General features: G+C 35.4%; 1 protein-coding gene across 3 annotated transcripts in view; it reads right to left on the reverse strand.

Moving 5' to 3' along the window:
- LOC106884279 (protein O-GlcNAcase) overlaps nt 1-25,162 on the reverse strand; it is a 46,498-nt gene that overhangs the window by 1,670 nt on the left and 19,666 nt on the right. For 2 of the 3 annotated variants that reach the window (XM_014935571.3, XM_089362784.1), the window contains exons 5-14: nt 24,360-24,528; nt 22,812-22,910; nt 21,326-21,610; nt 19,312-20,324; nt 17,533-17,707; nt 17,328-17,381; nt 10,209-10,294; nt 4,956-5,060; nt 2,490-2,581; nt 174-363 (exon numbers count right to left, since the gene is read on the reverse strand). In XM_014935571.3, coding sequence (XP_014791057.1) covers nt 174-363; nt 2,490-2,581; nt 4,956-5,060; nt 10,209-10,294; nt 17,328-17,381; nt 17,533-17,707; nt 19,312-20,324; nt 21,326-21,610; nt 22,812-22,910; nt 24,360-24,528 — 2,268 coding nt within the window. Of the gene's footprint in view, nt 1-173; nt 364-2,489; nt 2,582-4,741; nt 5,061-10,208; nt 10,295-17,327; nt 17,382-17,532; nt 17,708-19,311; nt 20,325-21,325; nt 21,611-22,811; nt 22,911-24,359; nt 24,529-25,162 lie in introns of those variants that run through there. The other variant, XR_016244333.1, reaches the window with a different exon arrangement.

Genomic DNA, 25,162 nt, shown 5'->3' on the forward strand with positions numbered 1-25,162 from the left:
CCATCTAGGAGGAGACAAGACAGACTCAGCAGATAGACAGCTGTAGTGAAAGATACAGACAGAATAGTGTCATTCTTACAACTAATACTACTTCCAGTTTCCAGCAAGTAGAATTAAAGTTCCCCAGAATCCTCCTTAAACATATGATTCTGCTGTCCAAGGTAAATACTTACATCTGCGGGCGTCAACTCATCTTTGACAGGTTTCGGGTATTTCTCACACATGGCTGGAATCCATGCATTCTGTGACCTCTGCTGGAACATCTTGGCATCAAGGGCCGCGAGAGCATAGGAACATACACCTTTTTCGTCCTCGACAACAAAGCAGTATTCTTGGTTGATGGTTAATAAGCCACCTACAAGTCTGAAATGGAGAAAAAAAGAAATGGCTCATTCATTAAGTAAAGGTTTCTTATCATTGATATTTCTCATTTCTAAACATGACAGGAATGGAATTTCAACCATGTTTCGTGGTCTGCTACCACAACAGCTCCTTTATAGGATCCAGTTAGCTCAAGACATCATCAGGAGGAACCACGTCTGGTTTCGGCCCCTACTCCTCTACCGTTTTGACGTGGCGGAGAGAGACAGAAAGAAGAGAGAGACAGAGAGAGATTACAGACAGTACAACACACTTCAAATGGTTTAGTTCCTGTTTCTCATCATATCACACTCAAGAAGACCAGCCTTCCACTGCTGCAGTGTTGATGCCGCTTCTAATGAAGGGGATTGGCCTGCAGGAGCCCTGTACCAGTGCCACATAAAAAGCACTTGTGACGGCACAACAAGAGAGCACTCATGCCAATGCTATGTTAAAAACACCGAACTGTAGAAACCAAGCCAAATCAGGCTGGAACTTGACGCAGCTCTCCAGCTCTCCAGCTTTCGTCAAACCATCCCACCCATGCCAGCATAGAAAACAGATGTTAAAGGATGATGATGATGAAGTCTATGACATGGAGGATAAGAAGACTGCTAAAATGTTGCATGAAACCAAGCTTGGTGATTTCAATTTCAACCTGAACAAATGTACACGTGTTCCCCCTGACAACACAGACTCAACTGAAGTTAATGCAAGAACCGCTACATGGTGGTGTGATCTGCTAAAAATAACAGTTAATTCTCTCTCAACTAACATTCTACCAACTTAAAAAAAACAAAAGGGGCAAGAAATAGATAAAGTAGTGCTAAATAAATTATGTCTGAAGAAAATGGTATGATCATGACAGGAATGTAGTTAATGAGAGTTCTACAAGGTCAAGGTTGATTTGTGGCTAAACAAGAACAAGAACAACAACAACAAAGACTCAACTGTTTGAAATGTGTTTTTCACAAAACAGTAAATGAATTTTATTTTTAATCTTTTTAATTAAAATTAGAAACAAAAATTATAGATGAAGTTAACAGTCCTAAAAATGTTTCTATCAGTATACAAGCAATGGCTACTTGAATAAATAAGCAGTCTGTACAGAAAAGAATTGCTTTAGTGTCATATAAATTAGTGTAGAGACTGGAATGTAGTTTGATTGCGCTTAAAAAAAAGGGAGATAAAACACAGATAAACTATACAAGAAAAGCAATAAAATACTTGAACAAATGACCAGCCTGGAAAATTCATTTCTCAACTACAACTCGCATACACACAAACCAACATACATAACCTTTATTTTTATTTCCAATCTAATTCATACAAACAAAACTTTCCCTATCCTACCAGTTTTAGTAACTTGTTTACAACACAATTCTGAGTAATTTTAAGTATTTAAACTTTGCAAGAGAGAATCAGATAAAGAGATTTTTGAAAATATTTGTATTGTCATATAGAATAGTAAAGATATATTAAAATATAGCTTGGGAGATCTCAAAAATTAAAGATTAAAAAAGACATTTAGCATAGATAATAATGTATGTGTGATACAAGAAATGCATATACATGTACCTACACAATTAACCTGAATAGCCTTTTTGTTAACGAGTTGTTAAAACTGCAAAAGCTATTTTATTGACCCCAAAAAGATGAATGGCAAGGTCAACCTCGGCAGCATTTGAACTCAGAACGTAACGACAGAAGCGCTAGCAATTCTGCCAGCTCACCACCTTAATAGTAATAATAATCCTTTCTACTATAGGCCCAAACCTGGAATATGAGGAGGGGGGGGGGGGATAGTCGATTACATCAACCCCAGTACTTGACTGGTACTTAAAATTTATTGACCTCGAAAGGATGAAAGGCAAAGTCAACCTCAGTGGAATTTGAACTCGGGACGTAAAGACAGACAAAACTGTCCTGCACGCTAACAATTCTGCTAGCTTGTCACCTTAGTAATAATCCTTTTTACTATAGGCACCAAGACCTGAAATTTGGGGGAAGGGGGATAGTCAATTACATCGACCCCCAGTACTTAACTGGTACTTAATTTATCAATCCTGAAAGGATGAAAGGAATAATAATAATAATAATAATAATAATTGCTGTTGTTACTACATTACCTGTCTCCTATAAGGTCTGGCATGCCTGGGAAAACATCAGTGCCATCCATTCCATCATCGCAGGTTCTACGACACACTTCATATATTGCCGGCTGAAAGAAACCAATAACATAGCAAGTAAGAATATAGAGACACCCTGGTTCAGATGGGAACACGAAATATGAAACAGATTAGCAATTTCCCACAAGACCCCAAATTTGTAAAGGAATAATATAGGTAGTTGGTATTCATTTTATCAACCCTAAAGTGAAACAGAAGAAACCAGTGGGACTGGAAGTCTATATAGATGTACAGAAGACGCAAAATCACTTAGTGTGACACCATTTTGTTACTGCTATTCAACTTCCTCATTGTATTACTAATGCTACCAATATACAGCACACCCCATTACAACACCGGTACATTATAGACTATTGAGGTTTTCCTCCTTCTTTCATCCCACTTCAGCCCTGATCCATTCCATAAAGCTATAATCAAAAGCATTCAAACCATGACCATTCTATCTTCTTTTCCAGACACAGTGTATCTAGGACTACATTATTTAATGTGTCCCTCTTTTTTCAAAATAACAGGATATGATTCGAATCAGGTTTAGCTTCAATTTTTAGCTGGTCAAGTAACCAAGTAGAGACTCCCTCCCTAACTCAGGTTAGTTTCCTACATTTTTGGATCGATTCCAATTTTTTCCAGTGAAAAGGAATATACAGTCAGCTTGAATCATTATCAGTATATAACTGGTACTTATTATAAGGAGCCACACCAGAATTTTGAACTCATAATGTAAAGAAAAAAGAAATCACTTAATTTCTATGAAGCGTTTAGTTTAGGGCACTACCATTTCTGTCAACACAACATCCTTAACAATAATTAATAATGGTGATCATGATGATAATTTTAATTACTAACTTCATCACAAGGCTACAAATTTATATCCAATTAAATAAGTATCAGTTTATTACTGGTATATATATATATATATACTTTATCAACTTCTGCAGAAATGAAAGACACAAATTATCCACTGGGAGATTTGAACTCAGAACATAAAGCATAGTAAAAAATACTGTAAATGATTATTTGATCCATTGCTCTATTATTTCTATCACTAAGTCCCTTGTCGATTTGCTAACTTGAGAAGACACATCAAGCTAAGTAAAATTACAGCCATCCACACATACAAGCATGTTCTCTATGACCATGCGCCCCACTCCTCCCAGCTGAGGTCTTTCTCTTGCAGGTGCCAGTGCTATGTAATATGCACTCGTGCCAGTGCCACATAAGATGCACTGATGCCAGTGCCTTATAAAATGCACTGATGCCAGTGCCAGATACAGGCACCCATGCCAGTAGCACATAAAAAGCACCCAGCACATTCTGTAAAGTTGTTGGCATTAGGAAGGGCATCCAACCATGAAAACCATGCTAAAAACAGACAATTGAAGCCTGGACAGCTCCTGCCAGACAGTCCAACTCATGCCAGCATGGAAAACAGACGTTAAATGATGATGATGACTCCATACCATTGACATGATACAAATGTAGTGGATTTAGTTAACTCTACGGGAATTTAGAACTTCTGGCAGTTTGCTACCATTAACGGTTTCAAATTTTGGCACAAGTTCGGCAACTGGGGAAGGAGTAAGTTGATTACATCAACCCCAGTGCTTAGCTAGTACTTTAAGGTTTCAACTCAAAACATGAAGAGCCAAAATAAATACTCCAAAGTACTGTCTGTCACTGTATCCACTACTCTCAAATAATTTGTAATTTAAGCACAAAGCCACAAATTTGAAAAGTGAGGGGTTGGTCAATTATACCAACTCCAGTACATTATTTTATGGACTCTGGAAGTATGAAAAGCAGTGTTGAATGTTGACCTCGGTGAATTTGAACTCAAACATGAAAAGGAAGCAACTAAGCATTTGGATAGTCATTCTACCATCAACTGCTCTTAATAATAATAATAATAATAATAATATTAATAATAATTAATCCTTTCTATTAGAAGCACAAGTCCTGAAATTTTGGTAGGAATTGGGTAGTCAATTGGATAACTTTTGACTTTGTCTTTTGATGTGAGTGTACTCTTGAATTTCTAAAATTATAACGAGGATAAAATCACAAGAGATCCACTGAGAATTACCTTTCTTGTATTTTTTTTTATGTCAGGCAGTGCAATGAGGGGGCGGGTGGGAGGAAACTCTACCACAAAAACAAAAAGCAAATGTGTATAAATATATAAAACACCATACCCACACTCGGCCAATCTTGAGTTTTATCGAGTGTTGCTCGTAATTTGCCGTCCGAAAAGACAGTGTAGAAAAACATCAGAAGACAGACATACTATAATCAGAGCTAGAAAAATGATAAGAATGTTTTGTCGCATGAATGTTTAGAGTGCGCAAGCTGGAGTAGGAAAGAAAGGTTAAAAAATGTGGATGGGGGGGCGTGCAGCACAAAACCTACCTCGTCGGCTGAAACGTACGGTCGTATCGTATAAAACTTGTTGACGGGAGGTTCTGGAGGTTTCAGGAAAAAGAGGTCATGAGCGCCATCTATTGGCAGCATGTGCTAAAGAAAAAAAAAATCCGAAGGGAAAAAAAAAAGAGAGAAAGAAAAAAGAAAGCCATCCATTAGTAATCCTGCAGAGAATTTGAAACAAATTAGCAACAACGCGCAAAAATGAGTGACACATTTCTGCAGAGCTCGCTTGCGCAGATGTTACGGGCAAGTCCCCCATATAATCGCACTTTAATTTTTTTCTAAAAAAAGTTAAGAAAATGAAGGAGCAGACCATGGGAGATTTTGATAGGGGCACCGACGAGAATGAAGACTTTTTTTTTTATGGGGGATGAGGGTTTGTTTTTTTCTTCTTCTTGCTAACAATTTCCTCATACTTCCATCACCAACTATACACTTCTTCAAAACAGGTTAAGAGGATTTAATTCATATTTGAAGACAACCCAGCTTAACTGTTCTTTATGTGCATGTATATATAAATACATGTAGGTATTTGTAAATGGATCTAATGTCAGTTTTAATATGTGTTCTAGTTGTTCAAACGACTGAACTTCATACTTATTGAATTATATAATGTAACTAGCTGAGTATTCCAGACACATATGCCGACATGGAACACGGTTAGTTGATAAGGCTGGCATTTTGACTTACAAGTGTAGTTCACGAGTTGGATCAAGCTGTCAACCAACAGTCATGCTAGAGGACAACTGCCCAATATGCCATGCAATGAAGTCCAAATCAAGACTTCGTAATTGCAAACCAAACTTCTATACCATTAGTCCTGTCTACACTATTTAACTTATAGAAAGCATTTACAAGCATGAATGTACATGCATTGGATTTGATGATGAATATTCTGGTTATTCAATCAATGTGAAAGGTTAGGTGTTAGTAGTTGAATATTCTACAGACACTTATGGGATCAGCATGGTACAAGGTGGGATAAGGCTGGCCCTTTGAATTACTGGAACAGCCTATTCAACTGGCTTGCACACAGTGTCAGTCTCTCAATTTTACTGACAAGGCATAGATTGACCTGAAGCCATTGGTAAGTAAAAGACAATTGACTGAGATGCCATGCAGCAGGATCAAACAAGAACCTCATGATAGTGAAATGGGAATATAAAAAAAAAGGACCAATGAGAAAATTCCAAATGAAAAACTCACTGCTACTACCAGTACCATCACAACTATTGTTTGTGTGTATATATATATATATACATATAATGGAAGGCAAGTCATTGTGTTTGACTCTGTTCAGTAATCTTATCCAGGTTATTTACTATGAATGGAAAACTGCATGCTTCCATTTGTAGTAAACTTTCACCAAAGTGAAAGCGGCACAGTCGAGGATTGGAGCCAGTTCATTCAGCTCATTTGCCTGTGCAAAGAACTTAGAAAGCAGCCGGCACAAGTGCCGAAAAGAGGGAATTTATTATACAACACTAATTTAAACAGGAACAATATATTAATAGGTAGTTGAGAAAATAGATAATATGATAAATAGTGGAAAATATTCAACATTTTAGAAAAGTTTAAGAAATGCGGGAAAAAATAAAAATGTAATGTCTTTGAAAGATAATACAAAGCCATGGTGTTACTTTGATGTGATAGTCAAATACTTCCACATTATTTGATGATTCAAAGACACGTTAATGGCTTGCACCTGCTAGCAAGTGCTTTGAATAGTGAAATAGTTTCACAAACTCCATATTTTAACTAGACTCTTGAGACAATTAGCAAAACGTTTTAAGCGTTAAGTTCAATGCTTCTTTTGATCAGCTACCAATACCTAAGCTAAGAAACAACATCAAAAGTTAGAATTAGTGAAACATCTTCCACATTAAAACAACTAAAAGAAAATATACAGAAAGATAGGGTGCTGCTTGTAGAATTCAGTCAATGCTTCAGTCATTTGGACCAAGCCACCAGTTGGAGAAATGGTCATTTGATGCACCATCTTTCACTACATTTTCCCTTACATAAACTATGTCAGTATCTGTTGCATAATCCTATATCGTTTAATAGCGCGTGACGGTTGCCACAACAAGCTGAAGATTAAGAGAGGCCCACTTGCAGCCGTTTATTGCCAGCTGAGCCACCAAAACCAAAGTAGTACTTAAAGCAACACTGCACCATCCCTTACCCCCAAAATACAATAAATATGGAAGATTTACTAGACTGAAGAATAAAAAAACAAAAAGAGTGGCGAGTTAATAACATTACTGATAAATGCTGTCAATATTGGGGTTAGAGGAAGGAAAAGTGGTGTGTAATTGAAGGCGGGAAAGTATCTAAGTGACTACCCAGCGTCTGCTCCACTTCTTTATTCAGCACAAAAGACATTCCTCAAGCTTAACACAGAAAAAAAAAGAGGGATTAACAAAGAACACAGTGCTTTATGCTCATATTAGCTACTCCTCTCTCAGAGTTTAACAAAACATATACAACTAATGTTTACAGTTTGTGTGTGTACCAATGTGCACATGTCTGAAAGCATCCAAATCCCTTGGAATTAGGTTAATACAGTGTCAAACTACCTGCAACCAACCAGCCGCATAGTTAAGTGGCTAAGTGGCTCATAGCTTGTCACCATGCTGCATTACAGCTGTTGCTAATATACTAAGTACAAAAGCTCGGTTTACCTCATTGAAAAACCAGTACCATACAGTAGTAAATTTATTCCTCTAAATAGCAGAAACACTGGAAATTTGACAAGTGGTTCGTAAGCTTTCAGTGCTACATTAGAATTTACCCCATGAAAAATAATCTCGGACAGGAATGGTCTCTGCCAAGTTAACTTGCAAAGATATACATGAAAACAAGAGTCTTCAGTTGTTTTCCTTATAAACCAATAGAACCACACACGTGTACACAAAAATGTCACCAGTGCTGGTTGATTTGGAGAATTTGCTTAACGAAAAAGCATTTAAAAATTAATACAAAATTAAAAGATTTAACAGCACAAATTAATCACCTCAAACGGTGTCATTAAAATTTTTGAGTGTTGAGTTTTGAATTTCTTTCTAATCATTAAAAACATCTAACATTTATTAAATCCGTTTATTCCAAATTTTTTTTGCTTGTATTAGCTTTCTAAAATCCAATAATAACATGTAAAATGATATATATATAGGTAATACTACTAAAAATACAACTACTAGTACTAATACTATTGCTACTGATAATAATAATAATAACAATGATTCCAGTCTGGTGTAATCAAGTGAGAGGAGAGTAACCAGCAGAGCATAGAGCACAAGGGCATCAAGGTGAACAAAGTCTCCAAGAAATCAGAAATCATTTTCATTTTAAAAAAATCTAAAATTCCACAATTTATATCTATGTGATTTATATATAAATATATTTAAAATATATACATACATATATATAGATAGATATATATATATACATGTATATAGAGAGTGAAAGGAAGAAGCAGTTTAAAAAAATTAATTTAGTTGTACCTATATAAAAGCAAAACTTACTTTAAAATATACAATTATATATAAAAAAATATATATATTTGTTAAGGAAAGAAAAAAGTGATTTCTGGTCTTAGAGTTAAAAATCTTTTTCAGCGCGCACATCTTTGCAACTGCAAAAGAATGTTTCTTTTTTAATAATAAACAAGAAAAAAAAAAAAGTTTTGAAGAAATTCAACATTGGAAGTTTCCTGCAAAACAACTTTTTAAAGAGCTCTTGGATAAAATTATTCAGCTTAGAATATTAAGTTTAAACTATTAATTTTTTAATCAGTATGGAAAAAATTGTAATGCAGAAAATGTATGTGAGTGTATATGTATATAAATTTTATATATGTACTTATGTACAGAGGTACATAGACATATACACAAATATATGTGTCTGTGTATATATAAATATAAATATATATATATATATATATATTATATACATACACACACAGGTTTATATTTATATATGTATACATGCACATACACAGACATATGCACACACAGTCATACTGAAAAAATGTCAAAATATTTTAATACAATTCTCAGTCAGAAAAGGTGGGAAAATTAAAATTAAACTTAAAACTCAGCTTAAAAGTAAAATAGTTAGTGAGCTGGTGAAGGTGACGACAATACATCTCATAAAACATCATCGAGAGGAGTATGGAACCATTGCTAAGAGAGACAGAGAAAGGTAGCACAGGAGAATAATTTTCCTGAATAGAATGAAGGTAAAGTATAGAGAGCATGAAAACTTCTGTTGTATTCCAAAGTCAGGTAAAGTTGAATTTCTTCACAGAAAAAAAAAAAAAAAGAAAAAAAAAAGGAAAAGCAGCGCCAAAAATGAAAGTCAGTCTTAGTGAAGTGTGTGTTTTCTTTAAGCTTGAGGAAGGTGGTTGTACTTGAAGAAATATATTAAAAATCAACCATCAACAGAAATAAATAAATATATAAATAAATAACAGACAAATTGATATTATGACTTTGAGATACAACACATGAGGCAGACAATCACTTTACAGTTTCTACTGTTAGCATCTATAAGGCACATTTTGTTTTGTTTGGGGTTTTTTTTTAATCTACTTCTCAATCTAATTTCCACCACCTCTCTATCATTTACAATTTGATGAAATGAGTTCAGAGGTTATCTTTTATATCATCATCCCTATTATTCAGCTGTAGTGTCACTTATACAGCACCATTAATACACTGATGGTAATTCTACTTTGGCAGCTAGGCTTACACCATCAGCCCTCAAGCTTCACATTTACAAGGACTTCAACATGTGTTGATTAAATCAAAATATCTGGTGTTACAGTTATGAACGATTTGCATCTCCACTTAACAAGACATTGTTCGTGGATTTATTTCTAATCAAAACATAGAAAATCAAACAAACCAACAGAAAAAGTTTGTAGGATTAGCTAACATAATATTTCTTTATAGATATCAAAAAATGATCATCTGCTTCATGAGTTGCATGTTAAAAATGAATTTTTAAAATTATTTCTCGCGCAATTAAGGTTAAAATCACACACAAAAAAAAAAATGGCATTTAAGTTTTAGATATTTTTTCTTTCTATGAGACTCCATGGGTTTTTTTCAGTTGTCTATTTTTCCTTTTCAATTAAAAATTTGCTTATATTTTGAAATCTGTTGCAACATCTGGTGCCAGGATTTTTAGGGTTGCTGAAAAAGTTGTTGTAGTAGCCATTGGCATACATACTTGGAATTCTGCCTGAAGACCACCACGAAACACCCATGGTTCCTGATCTCCACTTGTGAAAGCTTCTTTATAGCCACTAGTGCACCCTACATGTCCATTGAGAAAAAGAAAGAATAAGATTAGATCAGCCATACATCAGCAACCAGAAAGAGAGAGAGAAATTTGGGGGGGGGAGTTAGGGGAGAAAAAAAAAGTTACCAGAAAGGGAGAAAAAAAATTTTGATAATTAAATAATATTTTAAAATTTAAATAGTATTCAAATCCTAAGATAATAGCTTAGCAAAAAATAGAACTCAACTGCAGAAGTTAGTTTCGCTTAAGGGCTGAACCCTTTACCTTAGTTATATAAGTGGAACATATTTTATCAATCTCCAGAAAACTAGAGGGACTACATTACCCATCATACCATTGAAACTATAACCATAACTAATTATCACAAGACCAGTTTTCAAGTGATAATCTTTAACATGTAATATCAAGCAATAACCTTTATCATGCTATAACTGATATGGCCTGCAGATACAAATAACCTAATACATAAGCATACCTGCAGCATGATGGAGGACACACAAAATAGACCAAACCACGATATATCAAGGTTATGAGAATGATAAATGCAACTATGTCTCTACTAACAGGTCTGCACATGTTGTTGACCAAGAATAAATATATTCAGAACAACTACACACACAATAATACAATGCAAAATTTTTTAAATGTTAAATCTATTCTACAGAACCAACAGCATCAACTTTGTCTCAAATACTAAGATGAAAAGGGCTGATAAGTTAAAAGTTAATTATTTGAACAGAGAGATTAAGACCAAAAAAAAAAAAAAAAAAAAAACTGAAAAAAAAAAAAGAGAAAACTTAAGTAATCTAAACTCTGTGACCAGCATGTATTAACACACCACATCTCATAGTCTGAGTAGACAAGTGACATGAGAGAATATCACTTTTCGTTAATCTCTGCTAACATCCAATGTTGTTTGTGGTTATTTGTTTATAAACACTTCAGTCTTTAACAGATTATATAGTTATAAAATCAACCACAAATATACACTTACACACTGACAACTGTGGCAGCAACTAAGTGGACAGAGAACTGATTTACTAAGTGAACAGACAGAAACTGTCACCAACCAGCTCTGAGAGGTGTCCCTGACAGTTACAAATAGAAACCATAGTTCTGTTCACCCAGCTGTAAATAAGTACCATAGAGCGGTACTGTTCACTAACTGTAAATAGAATCTATCTCACTGAAAACACTGTATGCAGTGGAAGCTCAATGCTGGGCTCAATGATATCTTTGTGAATGATTTCTGGAGAAGGAGCATTTCTAGACTAATTTTTCCAAAAGACACTGCATGAAAGCAAGGAGTCACTACCATATACCCACATGTTAAAGGATGGATTCAATATCAAAGTAACTTCTCACCTCATTATTTTTTTAAATCTCAAACCCACCCAAAACCCACAAAAAAAAAACAAAAAACCAATTAGACATTAGACGTATATGTAAACTGGTGTGTCCATTGGTACTTTTGATTTCTTTTCCCATTCTGTTTGATTAAAGAGCATGGCAGAGAGAAAATTTTTTAAAAAATAAATCAATTAATCGATTAACCTTCTTTCTTAACTCTAACTTCTTGAAAAAAAATTTTTTTTTTAAATAATAAAGAAGACCTTGACAGCAATAACATAAACAACAAATTCAATGAGAAACCAAATGCATTCCAAAATGTTTTTTTGTCTAGTCACATCAGGAAAAAAAAAAAAAAAATCATTAATTTATTCCATTACATTATTTCTTGCATAAATGATGTTGTTGCTTTTATTAATTTTAATTAAAACCTAAATTTAAAGGAAAAAAATTACATGATGATAAAAACACAAAAACAAAAGTAATAAATATAATAATGATGATTGCAATTATGAGAAGATTTGTTAAAAAAAAACTGACATAAAGAGAAGGTTAATTCCATACACAGATGCACATACATACATATACACATATATACACATTCAGCAAGCAAGTAGAAAAATCAAAGTCAGTTGGTGTTGCCAAAGTAGAATGAAGACATTAGCCTTTGTGCAGTGACACAACCTACATCTATGACCCAAGAAGGGTGAACTGGGTTGTACTTGACAGATGAAAGAAGAATATGTATCTAGGATTGAATCGAATGCTCTTAAAACTTCGGCCCTCTCTAAACATAAGTGTGTAAACAAACAGAACTGAAAATATACAATGAACAAGAGTTGAATGAAGGTGTCTACAGCAGGAAGGTAGGAAAAAAAAGGTGAAGTCCTACCTTAGGACAGTGGGTTTCACAAAGAAATTGTGATGAGTGGTGGTAGGCTGTCAAGTACATCAACTCAATCCATACCAGTATGGAAACATGGATATTAAAATAAATAATATATGACAAAAACAAAGACAAAAAAATATGAATAATGAAAACAAACTCAGCCTTCAAATGACTACCAATGAAAGACATCTAAACTGACCACTAACCAATTGTCCAAAGATATTGTAGTTCAGACCACAACTACTATTCTATATTCAGGCCAATAAAGGTTTCTCTACACAGTTGTTTGACTTGTTAAAAATAATATCCAAACCTCCCTCAAATGACACCCTACTTTCATAATACAGAAACACACACTGGATAGTGTAGTCCCAGACAGAATGGCAATGTCTTTGAACAAATGTCTGATCAACCAAGACTGACATGGGACTGAATAAACAACACACTATCTTATCCTATTTGTTCTGTACTCCCGCCAGGACAGAGAAATGTGTATGCGTGTGTTTTTCAGAGCTGACAGGTAATATGAAGTTGCATACACCAGGGAAGTCAACAACAATAAACCAAAGATACACTACACGTCTGTTGAGCTGAGATTATGTTAGCAAATCTACTTAACTTGCTCTTCTTAAACAAGACCAGAAGGGATCTAGATAACTGGAGGGATCAGTAACCTGTTAACTGACAATTACCTATGGAAACTAGTTCTGAAATGATGTTACTGCCACTGACCAGTACATTGATACAACTGCAATAAAATGTTCTTAAATACCTATCATGTACATTATTCTCCCTATATTTTAGACAAAAATTTATAAAGGACAGGAAATTTATAAAAGACAAAGAAATAAGACTATGTAGTAAAGAGGGACTTTTTTTTAGAGAGCAAGAGAAACAGAGCAAGTATAAGTTGGAACTGAAACCAGCTCACAGATTTGCCTTACCAGGGACTTACCTCTCTCTCTACAGTAACCATGGTGACAAAGTTAAAAGCACTTTTTGCTAACATCTCACATCAGTGATAAAAAAACTTGGACAACTGATACATACACAACATGCATAACAGTAAATAATTTGAAGATGACAACACAATACATAACAGTAAAGTGTTGGATTAGTGGAGACAGTCTAATATATTATAATTTATGAAATGGTTAATGCATACGTTGACAAGCAGGTCAGCACATGTGTGTCAAAACTGTTTTATAGTTGCACAAATTAAATACAGCAAAATATTTCCTTCTTTAAATAATAAAATGAAAATGTAAAAAGAAACCATGTTGCCTAAACAGTTCAAACTGGTACCATAAAGTAGACATTTTATTTTCTACACTACAAATATTTAAAGACTGTACAATATATACATACATACATATATATATATATATATATATATATATATATATATGTATGTATGTATATGTATACATATGTATATTGCTTGTTAATAAAAAATAATTTAGTGGGTTTATCTTCCATTGGAACAAATAAGACATTTCTGTACTCAAAGGAAAGTAATTTTGTCAATAAGACTGTACTACCATTATTTATTTACTTGTTAATTTTGTACCTGTACAAAAAAATGAGGTTTTGAAAGAAACCAGAACTTAAACACAGTTTATATGAACAATGAATTAATAATTCTTGTTACCTAATTTAATACATAAAATTACTTGCATTTATTTTAAACAATTAATTAGATCACAAACAACATTTTCAAATGAGTACTTTCCATTTCATGTATGCGTGTATATGCTTGTATACATGTATATACACATACATGCATACACACACATATAATCATAGCTAAAAAAAAATATTCTATTACACCAGTTAAAACTAGGATATGCAATACTGGTTCCATATTTGAGAGAAAAGAAAGAAAATTAAAAATAAAAAAAATTTAGGAAGCAAAAGTTGCATCCTCAACTGCACAAGAACTGCAGCATGGTTGCAACTTTATGGCATCATAAAACCCTCATATCTCAGAGAAAGGCTGGAAAAGCAAGCTGAAAGTGAAAACAGAAAGATTGAAAACACACCATACTGACATTCATGTAACCTTGTTACACATTAAGAGTGCATATATTTCTGGGAAGGGGGTCTATTTATTTTGTCAAAGTATGCCAAACAAACTCAAAAGTTATTGGATATTTCCAAATTTTGTTTCAATCGAAATATTTTTGTATGTGCTTAAGACAAAAGAAGACAGTAAATGGAGTTTGACTGAAGAATTTTGTGAATTTTTCTTAAAAGCAAAATAAGGATTGAATAAAATCTAAAAGAAAAAGAAAATTTAAATATATAAATATATGTATATATTATACAAACAAACAAATATACACAGATGGACAAGCAGGCAGGGGAACAACATTTTGAAAGAAAAAGGTTTACAGTTTGTCAATATGGCTTATATTTCCTATATGAATGTTTGACCTAGCTTGCTTTTCCATTTAACTTTGTTTAATAAACAGACTTGATCATCATCATCATCACTGTTGTTGTCATAATATTAATTGCAGAGAGGAAAAAAAAAAATAAAACATTAGAAATATACGTATAAGATATATATATATATATATATATATATATATATATATTATATATATATATATATATATATATATATAATATACACGCACACACACACACACATTATGTATATATATATATATTATATCAACTATGAAAGAGTTGTGACACAATGTCAAACTGTCCAAAAATACTTGTCAACTTAAATATAAAAAAAAATTCAGTTATGAACACTGAACATATATAAATACAGAAGAAATAGGGAGATGGGAGAATTAAGAAACCAGGCAGGATGGTTGCAAGGGACTTTAGGATCGCTTGCCAACATGTGTGAAATATTTTCCTTCCCATACATGAGCAATTGTATTTTGAAAATAATCTAAGATTGAAGAAGGTGTCATAATGCTTAAGGCAGTGAGGATCCGTAACTGACACAGACCCAGTACGTTGTTACAATTTATCATATTCAATTATATGTACTTACATTAAGACAGAAACAATTAAGTAGTAAAATTAAACTATTTTGGAGTACTTAATTGCAATCCATCTTTCTTCTGAGTTCAAATTCTGCCAGGAGATAATCTTGCCTTTAATCCACTTCTGAGTTCCATTAAACAGTGCTGAGATTGATTCAATTGAGTATATTCTACCCATGCAAATTATGCCCTAGTGCCACTGTAAGGAACACTGTTCTCAACAACAACAGCAACAATTATAATGGTGGCGATGGTATTTCTTACACTGGTACCAGAACATGCAATTTTAAGAAGGATAAAGGCAGAGTTGACCATGACATTGAACTCAGAACATAAAGGGACATAACTAAACAGTACTGAAGGCGTTTAAAATCCAACACTGTTATGTCTGCTGCTCCACCCAACAAAATAGCAACAGAAATCATTGAAGACTGTAAATTTTGGTCAATAGTAAAATGGATTACATTGACTCTAGTACTAGACTGGTATGAGAAACCCAGAGTATCAAACTCTAAGTGTTTTAGCCAACCTTATTAATTCAAATAGGAGACTACCTTTAAATGTGCTAGCTTTTTTTTTTTTTTTGTGTAGCCCCCAAATGAGCAAACTTAATGACACATAGGAGGTAGAACAAATGGTGAAGTGAAATTCTGCCACTGTGTGTAGTGACTGCTGTAACCACCAACTCTATATTCAATGACATCATTATGTACAAACATATGTCAAAGGTGAAATTTTTTTTTACTTTATTACAAAGAGAAATCCCATAAAATGACAATTTATCAATGTAAACAAAATTGGCACTAAGCTGGAATCCTGTAATGTAAAAAGATTTTCAAGGAATTCTCAGAAGAGGAGTACTAAGGATAAGCATTTAATTCACGAGATTAAACTGAAAAAGGGGAGAAATTCTCTCTAGGACATTAGTCAACTGTAATTTTCTTTCTCAAAGATCTCACAGCTACTGCTCCAAGTTGAATTGAGTCATGTAGAATTAAATGTAAAGTCCTTCAAAGACAAATGGAGCAGGGAGACGAATAACCATTAATACTTAATGTAGAATTAAATGTGCTGCACAAATATATAACAAAATGCCCTGCAGTGGTTTTACAACCAAGACCTATAAGCTAGAAATCCTTTATAATATCCATTCTGCAAGGCCACTTCAATTCTGATGAATTTTAGTCATGGATTAAATGCAGATTACAGGGGATTTACAGTTATTAGATAGGATTTACAAGGTTTGTTCTTGCCTCTTAACTGGAAAAATTGATCACTTAAGAATAAAGAAGAGTCTTTAAGCTAAGTGTATGGGGCTGATGTGCGCCACTAAGTAAGTTTATAATAACCTGCATGAAAAACAACTAAATTAGTTTAGCAGATACAAAATTTCCCTGAAATATTTTAGCATCACTGACAAGGATATCAAACCTGAACAAGGCTTTTAGTGAAAAATTTAGCCAGGAATACGACAATAATACTTTTGTTAATAAATTTCTTTTTTAATTGTCATCTTCAAAAGACCTTAAAATATTCTTTTACCTTCTATTTTGGAGAATTACAAACACCATTCAAACAACTATGTCAGCTTTTCTAACACTTTCCAACATCACCATAGGAAAATATGAATGACTGTGTAATCGAGAATGTGATACCAACAAAATGACGACAAATTCTAAAACACCACATACATGCATTCTACCATACATACACACAGACAGTCATACATACATACATACATACATACATACATATGCACAAAAAAAAAAGACATAAAAAACAGGTGATGTAAGTTCATACATGTTAAGGTCCCTTGTTGATGCATTACTGACAAGTAAGGAACATGGCCCAAACCTGAAACAGAAAGAAAATACAATAGTTAGGACATTAGAGACTCAAAATGGATGATCATAACAACTGACAAGGAAAACTGTTCTAGGAAAGAGAAACATTCAGTGGGGGGGGGGGAGAAAAAAGCTAATATAAATGAAGTAGAAGTACTCACTAAGCCAACGAATGTATGCTTTGCATAGTATGAAGATACTTTTCAAGTCCCAGACATAGGGGTAGAGTTCATAAGCAATAGCTCGGTTGGGGATCTTGAAGAACTTGTCAAATATGGTGAAGATCTTGTCCACTCCATCACAGAATGCCTTTGCCCTTTCATGCCATTGTTCCGCCTTATAATACACAACAATTAAGAGACAACAGTTAGGCTAAACAATATGACTTATTATATATTGGCTAATATTTGGTAAATAGACACACACTTATCCATATGCATACCAGCTGCTTGCAAGCAGAGCCAACACATGTACATACACACATAAATACAACACTAAATAGACATACTCACATGTAAACACAGGAATAACACGACAGCCAACACAAGTTTAGTTAACAGTGTGACTTATGGAACACTACCAACATACATTCACTCATCCTGTCAAACACACACAAAACAGCTTTCTAATAATATCAATAGATTTATCAACTTCTAAGTCAAGCAATGATAACCCAGGCTGTAGGTCTGGACATGATTGTATGAAAAACTGGCTATTTCCTTTCCATAACACTAGAGTACTGGAACGGAGAGGAAAGTACTGTTTAGTAAAAGAGTTTGGTGCTTGTATTGCCACAACAATACTAGATAATCCTTAATTACTAGAGACCTTAATTCCAGATTTCCTTTGAGGATCTAAGTTTTGTGTCAGAAATCAGAGCCTCGGTACAGTTCCAACATCAAGACAGATTGAAATGATTAGTAAACTGCGATCTGATCTGAGACAAGAACTAAAGCAGTAACAGGAGTTGAAATCAGCACTGCATGCTAACGAAGCATTAGTTAATTTTCTCATGCTGCTACTGCTGCTGTTCCAGTTGTGTGGTATCCTATTTACAACTCACTGGACTGCATTATTTGAAAGTTAATTATTTTGCATACAATTATGACCCAGTGGGGGCATTAGGAAAGAAACTGCAACCCTATTGGATGCCCATTTGCTACTCTACCAACACAGTTACTTTGTACTTTTGTATGCCCTCCACACACATCATCGTTTAACGTCCGCTTTCCATGCTAGCATGGGTTGGACGATTTGACTGAGGACTGGTGAAACCAGATGGCTACACCAGGCTCCAATCTGATTTGGCAGAGTTTCTACAGCTGGATGCCCTTCCTAACGCCAACCACTCAGAGAGTGTAGTGGGTGCTTTTACATGTCACCCGCATGAAGGCCAGTCAGGCGGTACTGGCAACGACCACGCTCAAAATGGTGTCTTTTACGTGCCACCTGCATGGGAGCCAGTCCAACAGCACTGGCAACGATCTCGCTCGAATGTCCTTACACATGCCACCGGCACAAGTGCCATCACAATTTCGCTTGCCTCATCAAGTCTTCGCAAGCTGAGTTTCTGTGTCCAATGAAGACGACGACGTTGGCAATCATCATTTAATGGGTTGAACAGTTTGACAGGAGCTGGCAAGGCCAGAGGCCGCACCATGATCCACTGTCTGTTCTGGCATTATTTCTATAGGTGGATGCACTTCCTAACACCCGAACACCAACCACTTCATGGTGTGTACTGGGTGCTTTTTACAAGGCATCATCACCAGTGCTTTTTACATGGTACCAATACCAGTGCTTTTTATGTGGCACCAACACTAGTGTTTCTTATGTGACACCTGATGCATTACATACACACACACACAGTTATATGACATAACTACAACCACATACACATTACAAACAAACACACACACACAATAAAAAGAAATACTCACCTCTGGTTTCAGTCCATTCTTTGCCCTGCTCTCAGCTACCAGGTTAGCATTGCTACGTAGCCAGTGCATCTCTTGTAACAGCTGCAGTCCACATTCACCATGTTCAAATGGCATGTAGAACAGCTCAACAAACTGCCTTAGGTCATCACAAGACAAGACCTCAACATTGTCCGCAGAGTCAAATGATCCACTTGATGAACTAGTAGTACAGCTGGCCGTACCGCTGCCACTATTGTGACTACCATTGTTATTACTACTACCACAGTTGCTGTTGCTTGTGGTGGCGGTAGTGGTGGTTGTGGCCGTGGTGCAGCCAACTGCGTTGTCAACCTGCATCACATTGTCAGATGGCGAACTGCTTGCCGATTTCAGACCTTCGTCTGATGTGGTTGTAGTGGTGGTGATGGTGGTAGTGGAGATAGTGGAAGGTGGAGAGAGTGGAGGAGGGGGAGTGGTGGCGGTGGGAGGAGAGGTCACAGTGTCTGAGGCTGCAACGCCAGTGCTTGCATTGAAGGCGATTGTGGTGGAGGTGGTGGCAGCAACAAAGGGGAAACAGTCCATTGGCTCAGTGTCTGGGCAGAGAGGATCACCTATCACCTCGGCATCAATTCCGACTGAATCTGGCTCGACCAAGCTGTTGATTGGAGCCATCACTGGCTGCATGTAAGACGATGCTGCCGAATTGTCTACAACCTCACTATTTGGAAAGACTCCACCAACCATACCAACTGGCATTGGAGACACCATACTGCCCGTGGGCAGAGTCATTGTTGGAGAGGTCACCGTGGCACAGGTGTTTACAGATGGGATCAATGGCACAATTGGCTTTGGAAACGTTAGCCTCACTGAATGACGGCTGCATGCCAACTCTTTGATCCACTCATTGATGGCTACCTTCAGCGCAGCCCTCGGTTGGTAGCGTGTGTCAAATTTAGCAGGGATGTCCTCGTCAGATGTGAAATCAATTTCAGTTTCCAGTTTGATGTCAGAAGCAATTGGACTCAAGCGGTCACCTAGAAAACACACAAAAAAGAAAGACATGAATCACAATCAGAAAACAGAGGGAAATGCAACAACAATAACAGTTGCTTCACATTCTGGCACAAGAGCAGCTGTTCTGATGGAAGGAGGTAAGGGTGTATTTTATTGATTGGCTTTGAACTCAAAATGTAATGGGTAGGAACATATGATACAAGGCATCAATTCCAACATTCTAACAATTCTGCCAGCTTACCACCCTAATAATAATTTTAATTTTGGCACAAGACAAGCAGTTTTGAGGGGAGGAGGAAAGTTAGTTACATGGCAGTATTTGAACTCAACACAAGGTCGGATGAAATGCCAAAGAACTAATGATTTTATCAGTTCACAACCTTAATCATAATAATAACAAGAGCACTCAGAGAGCGCAAACCTCGTCCAAGGCAACACCAACATCCTCTCAACAATTAACCAGAAATTATTTTTTAAATGAGAATATCTGAAATAAACTCAACTGCTCTCACAAACAAGAATACTAAAAATGAACCTGACTGATCTCAAAAATTAAGTAAAAAAAAAACGGAAAAAATAATCCAGTCCTTATCCGGTACCTGATCGATCCCAATGGTAGTCATAGAATGTGAAGGTGAATGTGCGGGCAGTGTTTGTAATGCTGTGTATGTGTCATCTGCAGTGGGAACAGGGACAGTTTTCTCCATGAAAGTCTATCCACTGATATAGTATCTTTATGACCATTAAGGTCTATAGTGAAAAATTTATCCGTGCATGAGAGAAAACAGAAAGGACCTGCATACGATGCTGTTAACATGGGTTTAACAACATCGTTGCACACAAAAACGCGAGTCCAAGAAGTAAAGCTTCCTTCAAGGCAGAGCTAGAAATGCAATTGTCAAGTAGATAAGAGGTTTTAAACAGGAGCGATATATTCAAAATTGATGCTTTGGCTGCTATCGTGAAATTTACTGTAGTCATGACAACAAAGACAGTGGTGGAAGAGAGGCAGTGAACTTACCTGCAATGATATCCTTCTTAACACCATTGACATTGGACTTGCACCACTGGGCAAGGGTGTGCAGTGGGATAAAGTTGGCCTCAAATTCACAATTTGGGTTCGTCAGAACCCCTTTGACATAAGGGATAATTTCTGGAGAGCGTCCATCATAAGGCCCCAGAAAGACTCTCCTCGGGTCATAATCATTTGCGTGAATGTTGTCCCAGATCACAGGTTGACGCTGTAAGATCTTCGACACCTCCGCTAAAGTCTGTATAGTGATTTTCTTGCTCACAACTTTGTTACCTGTAAATGAAAAAAAGTCATAATTAATAACTGACCTTGACACATAACTAATACTTTCTGTCAACCTTGAAAGGATAAAAGGTGAAGTTAGTCTTGGTGGGATTTGAACCTAATACTAGACCAATTATCTGGCAAGCTTAGAGATGTAAGTGTCCCAGATTTCTAGATTTTCTGGTTTGCAGGAGACAGTCTAAATTGGTGTTCCTCAAACCATTTTTTTATCTATGGATCCCTTTGATTCCTATTTTACTTGAATGGACCCTCATAACCATTTCATGTTTAAGAAATCATATATTAGATTTTTATGATTAAATATTATTGCGAATTGTATTAAAAAATTGTTTAAATATTTTGAGTATTGTGGAAGTATAACCAGTTTATTGCACATAAATTTTAGCAACAAAATCTTATATGAATCCCCAAAGGCCATATGGACCCGGGTCGAGAATCAATAGTCTAAATATACACTTAGAATATAAAATAAACAGAGAAAAGTAAAGAACTAAATTATATATAACAGATTCAAATTAATACACTTCTAAAGCAGGGTCTGTTTGATATTTAACAAATATCATTTTAAAATTCTTAAATTATATCATAGAGTACAATGAATACAGTACAATGTTTATAGAATGAAAATTAAATGAACATGATTTTATTTAACAAATACAGGTAGAAATTTTAAAAATTCTAAAGTAGAGCATGTTTAATTGTTATGAACCTGCTTAAAAAAGTAAAGAACAAAGCTATTATTAACACAACATATGTAAATTAACCAACTTCAAAAACAGGGTCCGTTCACTCAATATAGGGTTCAGTATATTGCACAGTAGTTCCCGATTTCTGGAAGCCAGATATGAGGTTCAGTGCTGTATTTGACTATGACTGGGCAATGTTAACATTTGAAGGCAGTTCACATTCAGATACGTGCTATTTCCGGAAAAACCATGGCTGTATGGATAACTTAACAATCCATGGAGTTCATACGTACTATAAATGTGTGTACTGTAACACTGCATGTCTAGCAAAGCAGGTGATCTGAAGTAATACGAATTAAACAGCCCTGCTTAGAAACAGAGCAACACCAGTAGTAGATTTGAACACACTGACTTGTATGTTACTAACAGAATATCTTACCCACTTTGCCATTCCAACTCCCATACTAGAAACAAACAGGATTATATAATTTCAACTGACTCACCAGTCCACATGACATCTACATCAGGTAACAGTTTGGCCCCAATTGTACTCAAGTATTCAGAGTTTGATACTGCAGGCATAGCACGTGCTGAACAATACTCTACAAGATAAACAAGATAAGAAAATTAAATTAAATATAAAAAGGACAGTTTAAGAGCTGGGAGAATTATTATAATTATAATTAAACATTTCCTTTCATTTTTCAGTTTTAAAAACCATCACCAAAGACGATTTACCATATTTACTTGTGTATAAGTTGCACCCCAGATTTAGTATTACACCTTAGTGCAAAACTTCTTTTTATAGTTTCAGCTTTGCCCTGCATATAAGTCACACCTTGGACTTTTCAGTTAAAATCAAGCATAAAATAGTGTGACTTATACAAGTGAATACTGGAGTTCTCGGTGATGGTTATGAAGATTATCATAATTGTAATTACAGTTACAGTCATCATAATAACTTGCAGTTATGATGATGTGCTGTCATTTTTAGTCATAACCTTTAAACAACAGTCTTAGTTCTCTTGTGACAGTTGGCCAGTTGTGGTTATAGTTACTATTAACACTCTAGTCTTCTAGTGATAACCTTGTGATAGCAATCATAGCTGTCATATGACACTAGCTTTCAGTTATAACCTGCCAGTGATAATCATAGCTGTCATGTGATACACTAGCCTTCCGATTCATTTGTCAGTATAGTCATGTGTTATGTGACAATCTTCAGTCATAAACAGCCATTTATAGTCATAATTATAATGTGATAAATTATTATTTGGACTTAAAAACAAATTGCCAGCAGTGGCACCAGCCAATACGGTCCACTAAATACTACACAAAGGCATAGTTATCTAACACACATATATAAATTCATTATCATCAATCCCTGGACACTACTGTCTCAAGTCCTGGGGCTCATAGGACAGCTATCCAGTTTCCATGGCTTATAAATGACTGAGATCACATTTTCCCTGAACAGGACACCAGTCCATCACAGGATTACTCATTTACAGTTGAGTGGACTGGAGCAACATGAAATGAAGTGTTTTGCTCAAGAACACAACACACTGCCCAGTCTGAGAATTGAACCATGATCCTGTAATCATGAATGCAACACTCTAACCGTAGATATGTATACGGTACATTAAAAGAGAGGTAAGATAAAGACACACATACATGCTTTTGTGTGTGTGTAGGTATGTGTTTGTATATCATGATCATTTAACTTCCGTTTTCTATGCTGGCATGGGTTGGAGAGTTTGACAATAGCTGGCAAGCCAGAGAGCTGTGCCATGTTTTAGTGTCTGTTTTGACATGGTTTCTATGGCCAGACACCCTTCCTAACGTCAACCACTTTACTAAGTGTACTGGGTGCTATTTTTCGTGACACCAGCAGAGTCACTAAATAACTTGCAGGAGAAGACATAAGTCCCTTCGACTGGTGAGAATAGTATTGAGGGAGGTGGCTTTGTACCAGTAGATGAGAAGTTTAAAGAATCCACATCATCATTAATAGTGACAGATTTAGAATAAAAATACAGTAAGGCACTGACCTGTTGGACAAAATAGAAACTTTAGCTGTCCTAAATGTTGGTAGGTTTCGTTGGTGACAGACACCTGTGCTGCAGCAATGGACTGGAATATGTTCTTATCTGCTTCACACAGTTGGGGATCAATGTCATCGAAGAGTAATGCAAAAGCTGTACAACCAAATGTAGCAACCTGGCAAAATGAGAACCACAGCCGAGGGAGAAAGAAAGAGAAAGGGACCACTGTTAGTAAGCAATTCAAGAAATTTATTTCCATGTAATTTCAAAGACAAGGCTTAATGAGATAAATCTTACTTGTATGAAACATGATAGCCTATACCAGCTGAATTACAGTTTTATACTTAAATGACTAAAATGTTTGAGATTAATTATTTGTTCTTTAAATGCTTTCAGTCATCAAACTGTAGCTACACTGGAACACCGTCTTCAAAGGTATAAGTTGATTATATAGTACTTTTTTTCAACCTCAGATGGATGAAAGGCAAAACAGATCAGTTGAGGATTCGAACTTAGATCATAAAAAGGAACATAAATAAATACCACATGTATTTTGTCAAATGCTCTGCCAACCACCCACTACAGTTAATTAAATTGTTAATGATAAAGTAATAGTCCAAAAATATAACAATCTTACAGTTACACATGCTTTTGCTGGTTTCAGTCATTCAGTTATGGCCAAGCTGGGGTATTACAGTTATATTTGTTTCATCATAATTCTACATAGAGAGCAATGTTTCCAGGTTTTTTTTTGGGGGGGGGGGGGGGGGCTTTCAGCAAATGAGCATGGCGAAAGTTTGTTAAATGGA

The sequence above is a fragment of the Octopus bimaculoides genome, chromosome 14 (genome assembly GCF_046866305.1).
Source record: "Octopus bimaculoides isolate indiv1 chromosome 14, ASM4686630v1, whole genome shotgun sequence".
NCBI classification, from domain to species: domain Eukaryota; kingdom Metazoa; phylum Mollusca; class Cephalopoda; order Octopoda; family Octopodidae; genus Octopus; species Octopus bimaculoides.